General features: G+C 37.5%; 1 protein-coding gene across 1 annotated transcript; it reads right to left on the bottom strand.

Moving 5' to 3' along the window:
- Positions 1–6,458: 6,458 nt before the first annotated feature.
- Positions 6,459–7,718, bottom strand: CCDC54 (coiled-coil domain containing 54). The gene has a single exon (XM_025478428.3). The coding sequence runs from the start codon at positions 7,495–7,497 to the stop codon at positions 6,511–6,513; it is 987 nt and encodes a 328-aa protein (XP_025334213.3). The 5' UTR covers positions 7,498–7,718; the 3' UTR covers positions 6,459–6,510.
- Positions 7,719–12,408: the final 4,690 nt, after the last annotated feature.

The raw sequence follows: 12,408 nt of genomic DNA, 5'->3' as shown, positions 1-12,408 counted from the left end.
TTTTTCTGTGGACTAGATTTTGAGGCACCACATGGAACCACTGCCTCCTTCCTCAGCCAAGAACACCCCATTCCAGCTTCTCATCCCTAGCGTTCCTGCCTTGGCTCCCTTAAGACCTGTTCTTCTTTTCTCTGTGCCCCAAGGTGTCCTCCTAGTATCATCAATCTGTGACATTTTCTCTGCTATCAGACAGAAGAGAGAGCAAGGACAGTTGAGGCCTCATGCTGCTTTTGTAGTTATGTTCTTGAATACACTTTATGTGGCAAAGGCTTGGCTTTATGGTACCAATGCCGCAGGTAGATCCTAGTTCAAATGGCTTTCACAGGTTAGCCAAAACAAAAACAGAAACAAAACAAAAAGCAACCCAACTCTAATACTGTTTCTTTGTAATATTCATTCTGAGTTGCAAACAGTGGATTTGCAAATGCAGTTTGGGAGCATAATCTGTTGATATATTAGAGACTGACTACATTTTGGGAGAGTATAAAACAATACAGAGAAACTTGCATTTTGTGGCTTGAAACATTACTTTTAGGAATAGTAAAGTCTTTCTCTACATGAGATTTGAGTTGCATCCCATGAAAAAACTAAATTAAGTTTTAAATGAAGCGTATGGTTTTCTACTCCAAATCTAAGCAACAGGCCAAAATAATCGGCAGCTGGAGAAAACACCATCGGAAAGTACGTACCTCAGGATAGTACTGGTGCCCCTTGCATCTCTGTTTCTTTACGTCAAACTCAGCTAGTTCCTGGCATTGAGTCAATAAATTTTGGTGAATGTTGTCTTTGAATGAACAGAGTACTTTTAGTGTCTATGCAAACAAGTATTCCAAACTAAACTAAATTATTTATCTTAAACCGAGTCTCTTCCTTTCCCCTCAAATACTTTTCTCTGATGCTTATTTTTATAGCGTGCAATTAAAGGTTGGCGAGCGGCTGTTACAGATGATGGAATATTGGTTGAATGCCCAGACAGGAGGAGAGCTTCACACCCTGTCTTATTCTTATCACACTATCTTTGGATAAGGGAGTCAAGAGTTGGTTTGGAGCTTTTGTATTTAGCTCGTCACTTAGTTCATTATTTGTCTGAAGTCTTTTATGACTAATAAAAGTTTTGAATATAAGCTCCTTGAGGCAGGGTCTATGGCCCCTTTTTAACATCTAGCCTAGAGAAGGAAGGAAATGACTCCCATTTGTTAAGTATCCACTGAGTCAAGCACTGTCCTAGGCAGGTTATACGCATGCTCTCATCGAATCAACACAATAGTCTTAAGATATAAATTGTTCTCAGTTTACAGTTGAGAACATTGAAGAACATATCTTTTTTTTTTTTTGGTAAAGATTTTATTTATTTGAGAGAGAGAGACAGAGATAGTGAGACAGAGAGAGCATGAGCAGGGGGAGGGCGGAGGGAGAAGCAGACTCCACGCCAAGCAGGGAGCTAGATGTAGGACTTGATCCCAGGACTCCGGGATCATGACCCAAGAGGAAGGCAAGGACTTCCCTTTGAATAACACAAGTCTTAATGGAATTAACAGAAATCAGTTAATGAATTTCACCATGAATTACACCTGCTCCTAGCACGTGCCTGATTCATAATAAATGTTTACTAAACAGCTGTTCTAAGATCTGTTCTACTTTGAATGTCCTGGCTGCTTTCACTGTGAAGTGCTATCTTCCCATTAAATGTGTTTAATGATAACAATAGTTTGAAACATTCTGGTGAATGCATAATGGTTTCATGCTTTATGTACATCATCAAAACTCATTTAGTTATATTTATACCCACTTTTTTGGTAGAGCAGAATGGTGCTTTCTTCTCTGTTGTCATCGTCTTCTTTTCATTCAAAAACATTTACTGAGAACTTACCAGTAAAACTGATTTTAATATTCAAGATAAACAGGTAAGTTTCTTTTCTCCTTCTCCTTCTTCTTCATAAACATGTGAGTTTCTATCTCTGTCATAAACAACTCAAAGTTTTATGATATAAATGTATGAAATCAGTGGCAACACTGGTGGGGTTGTTGAGGGAGTCTCCGAATCTGCCTTAAGAGACTGAGGTACAGGATAAAGATCAGGGAAGTCATCTTAGAGAAAAAAATATTTGAGTTGAGACTCAAGTGACACATTCTTTTTTAAAAGGATTTATTTATTTATTTATTTATTTACTTATTTATTTAGAAGAGGGAGTGTATGAACTGGAGGGAAAGAGAGAGGAGGGAGAATGTGAAACAGGCTCTGCGCTAAGTGCAGAGCCTGACGGGGGCCTGATCCTACTACCACAAGATCATGTCTCAATGGGAAATCAGGAGTCAGGTGCCCAACTGACTGAGCCACCCAAGTGTCCCCCAAATTATTTGTTATTGGCCAGATAAAAGAAGAGAATCCAAGGCAGTAGGAGGAGCAAGTACAAAGATATATGATTTGAAAAAGTCTGCAAGACATTTAGTGTGGCTGCATGGTGGTTTGCATGTGAAGTTATCATGGAAAGATGGGGATGAAGAAGTAATATTAATAAATACCATTAATTTCACACTTACTCTACATGAGTTAGATTGCTAAAAGCTTCACATTATTCCTGGCAACAACCCATGACTGTTATTCTTATTTTAGGAATAGGGACACTAGGGCTTTGGGAATATAAACTTTAGCTTAATTCCAAAGTCATACACCTAGTAAGTGACAGAGCCAGCCTTTTAATCAGGTCAGTCGGACACTAAAGCAATTCCATCATTGAACAGTACTTTTCAAAGCTAAAAATGCAGGATGGAAAGGATGATGTAGACTCTGCTAAAGAATTTGGATTTTATTCTTCCTTATATGAAGAACAATGAAAAAGTTCTAGAACTGTTGAAAACAATAACCCTTTTAAAATTGGATTATGGACATTCTGGAGGCTAGAATACCAAGCAGGAACACTTCATTTATAAAGGGATAATATTAAAGCTTGAACCAGAACAGTAGAACTGGGGACAGAAATAGAGAATGGATTCCATGAATAGTTGGGAGATAACAGGAAAAATATTTAACGATTAAGACATCAAATGAGGGAGCAAAAGATGAGAGTAATTCCCAGTTGGGGATACGGATAACGTGTGCTGTGATGCCATTAACAAAAGGGATACTGAAAAAAAAAAAAAAAAAGGGATACTGGCAGAGACATGAGTTTGAATTAGAAGAAGGTTTATTAAGGCAAATTTTAAGAGGAAGGAGTTTGTGGAGTGTCTGAGTGGCACAGCTGGTTAAGTTTCAGACTCTTGGTTTCGGCTTAGGTTGTGATCTCAGGGTCATTAGATGTCTTTCCTTCTCCCTCTGTCCACCCCCATCCCTTCCCCACCCCGGTAGTAGGAACTGTCCCTCTCTCTCCTCCCTCTCTCTCTCTCTCTCACATAAATAAATAAATCTTTAAAAAAAAAAAAAGAGTAAGGAGCTTGTGACTGCTGTAGACATCCAAGTGGAGATTAGTCACTTGAAATGAAAGCTCAGGAAGTCCCAGGAGAGACTGGATTAGGAATCCTTTGATTGAGCACCATTAAAGAGAATCATTAGAATTTTAAGTGAATGATTAGTGGCAGAAGGATCTTCCAGAGCGAGGGGGTTGGGGAGGACCGGAAGAGAGCATGTTGTGGAAGACTTGATCATGAGTCTTGGGGAGAATGGGAGAAGAGTAGGCAGGGACAGGGAGGGTGGGCCTTTCCTTCAAAGAGGATCTTGAGATCAGCAAGACAGGAGGGGAACACAGGACAAGGCAAACACATATTTTTGTAAGTTGAGTACAAAGAACTGACAGGTGGTGATTAAGATGGAGGAAAGAAGAGGGCTAATGATGGGAGAGCCTGCAAACCACCGGAAGGGGGATGTAGACAAGAGAGACGTCACTTCCTCTGAGTCAAGTAAAATAGAAGTAAGTTGGCTGAGAGGCAGGTTAATTTGAAAGCAAGGACTGGGGAAAAATTATTTGCTCACGTGTCGTTGCAAGTTGAGTTATAATTTTAATGAGTCACGTGAGATCTCGTGTAGGTGATGGTAATAACTGACTCACAAGCAGAATTGTCCCTTTCCTTACTGGGAAGTTATGTGAATGAACAGGTTAAATAGTCATCTTCAGGGAAAGCCTGAGACCCTGAAAAAATTGTGTAGTGTCCCTCTCACTTTCTCCTTCTCTAACAGTCTTCTGTAGGTAAAAAAACAGGTTAAAATGAATATGGTACAGAATCCCTGAAGAGAAAAATGAGATCCATAAAAGAGTTGAAATAGGCCGTCAGTGCTTTACATTTATAAAATGCTTGGTGGCGTTTATTACCCATGTTCCCTACTGGCTCCACTCCTGTACTCTTCCTGGTACACTGCCCTCACCACCTCCTCCTCACTACGCTCCTTACTGCAAGGCTCATCAACCTTTTTTCCACTCTGCTCCCAGGAGCACTTTGGCTTTTTTCCATTCCCATCTCTTGTGCATTAGTTGTGCATGTACCCATTTTATTTGTCCCATTTGATGTTATATATCTATAGTATAGGGAATGTCTTCGACTTTTCCTTTATCCCCCGTGATCCCTTGCCATTAGCAAACACTGAAGAAATATTTACTAAATTAACATAATGATTTCCTTCTAACACATGACAAAACGAAGCTAGCGGAGATGAAATAACAGGTTGTAAGTGTAGAATTTGACTGTTCAGAACTAAGGTCTTCCAGTTCCCTCAGCTGTTTCCCTATTCTTTACCTCTCTAGAGCCGCTAGGCAAGTGCTAGGGGGCATGTAAGGGGAGAAAGAGTGAAAGGATGCATTAATACAGAAGCCTGGAGTACCTGGGTGACTCAGTCAGTTGGGTGTCTGCCTTCGGCTCGGGTCATGATCCTGAGGTCCTGGGATCAAGCCCCACATTGGGCTCCCTGCTCAGTGGGGGGCTTGGTTCTCCCTCTTTCTCTGCCCCCCTGGCTCCCACTCTCTCTCTCTCTCACTCTCTATCTTAAATAAATAAATAAAATCTTTTTTTTAAATAAATAAAATCTTAAAAAAAAAACAAAAATCCAGATGACCTAAGCAAATACCAACTGAATCACTTTTTACTCTCCCAGAATCCAGTTGTTATGTCATTTATCTGTGTCACCACTGATGTGAGTCCTTTGTTACTCTCTGATGTAGGGTCATACCCAAGATGCTGAACTAGAGCTCTGGTTGTTCTTAGGATATCTCTGATGGCAAAGAAATACATAGAGATCGTTAGTGCCCTTTCCAGAATCATATATTACATTATTAGCACAGATATCCCATTTAAAACAAATCCTCTTCATATACAGCCTTGCTTGTAGGACTTCTAGGACTACCATCCATGTAGCACCTGTCACACATGGATGTATTTTAAAAGTTATTTTGTGTACAAATATTATCTGTAAATTAGTAAAGAAAGATCAAATAAAATGTATTTGTAAGTGAGAAAAGTCATAACATATAATTATGATCAGGCTGGTGCCAAATAGTCCTGTGTCTTCTTGTCATCCTTCTCCCTTAGTTTCCTCTATACCCACCTTAGCTCCTTTCTTCCTCGTTTGAAATTGGGCTTTTCTTAGCTACCTGCCAAAACCCTCCTTTTGAGTTATTAACTGAGAATAATTTAAAGTGGTACATTTAACCACAAATATTTGTAACAGCACAGAATTCTCCATTGGTAGATTTTATTTGCTGAGTTAAGTGGTGAGGGAAACATGTTTTTGCAGCTACTCTGCATGGTATTTAGCAAAATTACATCATGATGGCAATGACCTATTATATCTAAAAATGAAGTGCACTCTGGATATGTAGTATGGGGCCCATACCAAAAAAAGACCTTGTCATACAAGAATTTTTGGTAGCACAGTCTTGAGATCTAACTTGGTTCACACATGCCTTTTTAGATTTTCTTCTTTCCTCTGTATCAAACCTACATGACATGGGATTTATACCATTTCATGAAAATGTAAAAAATATCCAATAACATCCCCCTTTGTTTGATGGAGATGAAGCTGAAGTTGAAACCAAAAAAAAAAATCCCATTTTTGCAAAGAATATTTTTCTGGCAGTAACTTGTCTTTTCACTGCCCTTTATTTTTATAACTCTAACTTTGGTAGCTCTGATAGTGCCTTTTTCATTGTATACTGTTTAAAATTTTGTTAGTGGAGTCTGTCTCTGGTAACACAGATCTTATCTACAAAGGCCACTAAGACAAGAAACTTATGTGGAACCAGATGTGTTCTCCATTCCCTTGGCCCCTTTATTCTTTCCTTCCAATTATCTATGACATGGGCACTGGGTGATTCCTTTAAGAAAACAAGAACAATGATAGAAAATGCATCATGATTATCCAATGGGATGGTCCATCTTAGCTTACCTGAGACATACAGAAACTTCACAGACAGTGAGCCCACAGTGAACAAACTACCAAGGACATCTCAAACACCACAAAGATGTGTCAATGCTTGGAACAACCAGTTTACATTTATTTTGTACCAAACAAAGCAGAAAATAACTCTATAGTCGAGTTATTTCTTCTTTTGAGGAACCAAAAAAACAGTAAATATAGTTTAAAACAGAGAGACAGAATGTAGTTAAACTTGAAATAAGCCCAGTGAATGGACAATATCTCTGGGTTACAAGTTGTGGTTCCTCAGGAGAGATGGCTGGCCTAGAAAGAAGCCATTGGATGAATTCTTCTAACTCTGTAGCACTGAGGAAAAATCTCCACTTTCCTCCATGGACAAAAGTTAGCTTGATCCATGTACTAAAGTCTGGGTAAATATAAATATTTGACTTTGCTTTCTTAAAGCTTCTTAATGCATTTTGATGGTTATTTTTTCCCAGAGTTTTAACTTTGGGGGAAATTGTTTTCTCCTCAAGATGATCAGTGAGCTCAGGATAACTGGGCACGTTTTCTGGTTCTGCTGAAGAGATTCCATAGTCTGTAGAAGCCAAGGTGTTCTTCAGAGTTTCTGGTTGTATCAGTTTGTGAAGTTGTTCTATGATCTCTTTACCCCTCTCTCCTTCTGGAACTTCTAAACAATGTATGGTGGAGCAAGAATTCTGGTTTTCTAGTTCTGTCACCTTCTTCTTTAAAGCATTGATGTCCTTTTTCATTGAGAAGATATCTTTAGTTATTGTGCCTTGTTTGTCTTCATTAATATTCATTCTGGTTTCCAGGATATCTATCTGCTTCTGATAAAAGTCAATCTTTTCCTGGATTTTGGATACTACACTGACAATGTCAGTCAGTTGGCTGACGAGTTCAATTTGGGCAGTTTTAATATCTTGGAGCATTGCTCTAAGACTCATTTCTTCATCAGTAGTGATGTCATCTTTATCACAATCATAGGAAGTCGAGGTTGGATCTCTAGTTGAATCTGGGTGCTGGTTCTTATATTTATGGTAAACATTTTTAAGAGATCGTCTGATCTTGGAGAGATTTGAAGTCCACATCTGCCCAGCAGCAGCTTTTGCCCTTTTGGTTTGAAGTCTGTACATCTTTCATAATAAAACAAGAGATAGGGTGTTGGGAAACCTGACCAAAACCAAAGGAAGAAGCAGTATCAGAATGAAAGATCTTTTTCTTACTATTTGCTGGATGTCTTTCCTGATAACATCATAGAATGCCCTATGGAGAACATTGAGGGCAAGAGTAGGCACTCTTAGGTGGTTAGCTCCTTATGGGGCGGTCCAACTGGAGAGCTCTGTGACATAATGGTCAACTGCGTGGAATCCTTTAAATGGTAATCATTGACCTGGTGCTGATGTCACAATAGCACCTGGCTTGAAATATATTTAACCAGGGTGGCTCAGTTGGTAAAGTGTCTGACTCTTGATCAGCTCAGATCTTGATCTCAGAGTCATGATTCAAGCCCCACATTGGGCTCCACACTGGGCATAGAGCCTACTTAAAAAGAGGGCAATCATTCTCAAAAATTTGTCTCACAGGACACTTTTTACTCATAAAAATTGAGGAACACATCTTTTTTTATGCAGGTTATATTAATATTCCATATTAGAAATTAAAGCTAAGAAAGTCTTAAGATCAATTTATTAAAATAAAAAATTAAACTCATTACATCTTAAAATAAATGACACCGTTTTATGAAAAATAATTATATTTTCCAAAAGAAAATAAGTGATTACATATTTGCAAATGTTTTAAATACCTGGATTAATAGAAAACAGATTGATTCTAATATCTGCTTCTGCATTATTTCTGTTGTGATATCTTGTTTTGGTTGATGGATATGAAGAAAATATGGCCTCATAGAGATATGTAAGTGGAAAGGAGAGAGTATTTTAACAGACTTTTCTAATAATTGAAGAGTTTATTCTTTGCTACTCTGCCAAAATTTGACAAATGATAATTGTTTAAAAATTAGTTGTCATGTGTTACCTTAGACCAGGTCAGTACTGTTACATTAAAATTCATTGGTCTATCTTCCATTTTAAATATACGTGTAATACTATACATTGGTCATTCAGAAAATAATGATTCACTGAATCATGAAGATCTTTCAAATGATAACTAATTTTATTATATAATATCAAAATATCATATTTATTAATACTGCCACCAACCTCACCAAAAAAATCTTTGAATATTGGGAAGAGGCCAAGCTCATAGTGGCAGATAAAACTTTCCAAAATTCTAATACTAGCTTGAAAAGCTTGAAATTTATTAAGCTTGTTGATGGTTTTTCATGAAGTCACAAGCTCCCTACATTTCCCTTTTGTTTTTGCCAAAATGCCAAATACCCAAATATGAATGTTATAGTTTGCTGTCAGTTTCTCTTTCAAGTAAAAATGAAGTTCCATGAAAAAAAGCAGTTAGTTCAGTTTGTAATTCAAATAGTTACCTTTCTTGGCTACAACTATTATACTTTGGTACACAGCAGAAGTGCTTTAGGTGTACTTCCCATCACCTCACACAAAATATTTAAAACATTTACTGAAAGATTGAGATTTAATAAAATTAAAATTTTTACTGTTTCATCAAGACATTCTGGAGTTAAGCTGGCTATTTCTTATATTCTTTTCTTTGAATGAGTGGAAGTGAAAAATAAAGTCACTATTGACACAGTCTAGTACCTCTGCTTTGGTTTGTGTTAAGGCACTGACAGTTTTATACACCATTGCTTTTGCAATGCAATTTGCAAAATGCAAACGTCAACACAATGAGAAAGGCAAATAGTGGCTTAATATTATTTTTGAAATATTTTTGCTCTCATGATCCATTGTATGTCATACTTTGAGAACCACTGTCTTAGAATTTTAAAATAATATATTTCTTATGTTTTTCTTTGTAGATTTTTCTAAATAACAGTACTTGAAATCCAAACCCTTTGGAATAGTAAATACTTTGTCTACTTTATGTATTGAGGTAAAAACTTCATTTCATTCTCTGGTCACATAGGAATAAACATTTTGAATTAAAATGACATGATAACCATTTCTCTTACAGTGCAGCCCCACTCTACTAAAGAGGATAGTCCTTCTTGGATCAGTGTCAGTTCTAAACCCCTACTAAATAACTCTTTCTCCTATTTATGCCTAATTGCAAAACCAACTTTGACCTAGATTTTGGTATAAACTCTGAATTTAGGAAAAAGTAACAAGAATTTTTGCTAATCAGTGATAATCTGGGATTTGCTTTACTGTCTTATCTTTGAATCCCTATTTAGTAACCTCACCAAAACTTCTAGAAACCTTTCCAAACTCTTACTGAGGAAAAATGTGCTCCTGGAAACAGACTATCACAGAAATGGTATTTGGAGTCAGAAAAGGTAGCATTCAAAGCTGTCCTATTTACCTTGGCCAAGGCCATTCTATCCATCAAGCACTACAGACACAGTGCTTATTGCCTATGAAGTTTTCAAAGGCCAATGAAAATATTTGAGACTGGAAAGAAAAAAAAATTGTCTCAGAACACTAAAAGAAAGCTGCAAGATTGAAACGAAGAATGTCTAATTAAACATCTCCAGAGTGTACTATTATATCACCTACATTGTTAAATTTAGTATTAAAATTTCATTACAGTTGGAAGAAATTTGTAGATTAGATATTTTTACTTTATAAGAATTCCCAATTAAATTTAGAAAGATTACTTGTAGCAAATACTCCCTTTGAGTTAATAACAGCTAAGTCTTATTGGGTGCATACCAGACACTGTATTAAATATTAGTTTATTTGACTAAAGTTCAGAGAAATCAAGTAATTTCCTTTTCTGCTAAAAAAATGGGCAGAGTCAAAATTTAAATCCTTACATTCTGGTTCTAGAGTCCAGTACCTCTACTGCCACATAATCATGATAAAAACATGTATTTGCCAACTCAGAAAGAGATGGAAATTTCCTTTTTGTTTGTTTTGGGGGAGGGAGAGAGGGGGAGGAGGGGCAAAGGGGAAGGGAGAGAGAATCTCAAGTGACCTCCATGCCCAGCACAAAGCCCAATGCAAGGCTCAGTCTCACAACCCTAAAAGATCATGACCTGAGCCAAAATCAAGAGTTGGACAGTTAACTGACTGAGCCACTCATGACCTGAGCCAAAATTCTAAATAATTTTTAGAAAAATTACATTATACAGTTAATAGAAGACATTTTGATTAAGTTTTTATTTGTTTAGCAGTATGAAAACACTAGAGATTTAGTTGGTTATCCCATTTATCAAAGCTACTTGAAAAAATTTGTAAAGACTTTAGAAATTGAGCTATCTCTAATTCAAGTAAGTAAAAATGAACATTTACAGGTTTTTCTTGACTTATTACAGTAACAGTATAATAACTATAATAAAGAACAATAGAATAAAATTTTTAACTAAAAATATTCATGTGTACTGATTATTTTTATAAAACAAATTAGTAGGGATGCCTGGGTGGCTCAGCAGTAGAGCATCTGCCTTTGGTCCAGGGCGTGATCCTGGAGTCTCGGGATTGAGTCACACATCGGGCTCCCTGCACAAAGCCTACTTCTCTCTCTGCCTGTGTATCTGCCTCTTTCTCTGTGTGTCTCTCATAGAATAATAAATAAAATCTTTAAAAAAAATTAAAACAAATTAGTTTGTTTCAGAACTCTGCACTGAGTGTGGAGCGTTATGTTGGGTCCAATCCCATGATCCTGAGATCATGACCTGAGCTGAAATGAAGAGTTGGCTGCTTGACCAACTGAGCCACCAAGGCATCCCTTTACTAATTAATGTTAATGAAAGAAGCCTCAGCTGACTGGAGCTTGTTAAATAGTGGAAGGCTGTAGTGGGCAAGATATAAGCCTATCAATTTGGGTGAAGTTGTGAGAGTAGTCAAGAAGTGAATGAGGAGTGCCTGGGTGGGTTGGTTGAGCATCTGACTCTTGGTTTTGACTTAAGTCATGATCTCATGGGTTGTGGGATGGAGCCCTGCGTGGGGCTCTGCACTCAGCAGGAAGTCTGGTTGAGAATTATCTCCCTCTGCATGCCCTATCCCCCACTCATGCATGCATGTGCAAGCTTTTTCTCTCTCTGGAATAAAAAATATATCTTTTAAAAAAAAGTGAATGAAAGTGGGAGTTGAGCTGACTCCCTCTCTTAGGGTTCCTGTCAGATACATGAAAACATTTAGGAAGAAAATAACTTGACGGACTGGAACTTAATGGTAGGCTCCTACAGAGATAAAAACAATGTCTTTCAGGGGACAGGCTTTTACAGGAATAGTATTTGGGGCCAGAAAGGCTAGACATCAAGGCTGTTGTATTTACTAGCTCTGTACTCTTAGTCAAGTAACTAACGTTTCACAAGCATGCACCTATTTCATAAAGTGATTTGAGAATTAAAGTGCTCAGTATTTTAAACCCTTTTCCTCCTCTTAGACCACCTCTTTCTCACTCTTCTTTCAAAAGACAGCAAGAAATGGTTAAGAGTTTTAAGCTTTAGCTCTGTACTCTCTCTCAATCTCTTAATCTACCTTTTCTTTACTCATTCAACCAAGAGGTCACTCCACCATGTGTATGACCAAAGCATAAAGCATGTGCTGTCCACCATTCAGTTTATCATGCCGATAAAGCATTTGGGTTAGAAGGAACAACCAGCTATGGTATCAGGGAGACTGGCATTGAATAACCACTAGAGAGATGACTCTGATAATATATATGATTATTAATATTTAAAATGCTGGTGTTTTTAAATAATCCAGTTAAGAAATGGGCAGAAGACATGAATAGAAATTTTTCCAAAGGAGGTATACAGGTGGTTTATAGGCACATGAAAAGATGCTCAACATCTCTGATCATCAGGGAAGTATGAATCAAAACCACGATGAGATCCACCTCACACCTGTCAGAATGGATACAATTAACAACAAAGGAAACAACAGATGTTGATGAGGATGTGGAGAAAGGGGAACCCTCTTACACTGTTGATGGGAATGCAAACTGGT

Source organism: Canis lupus, chromosome 33, assembly GCF_003254725.2.
Source record: "Canis lupus dingo isolate Sandy chromosome 33, ASM325472v2, whole genome shotgun sequence".
Classification (NCBI taxonomy): Eukaryota; Metazoa; Chordata; class Mammalia; order Carnivora; family Canidae; genus Canis; species Canis lupus.
The sequence above is the reverse complement of the archived record's forward strand: the minus strand, read 5'-3'. Positions and strand labels throughout refer to the sequence as shown.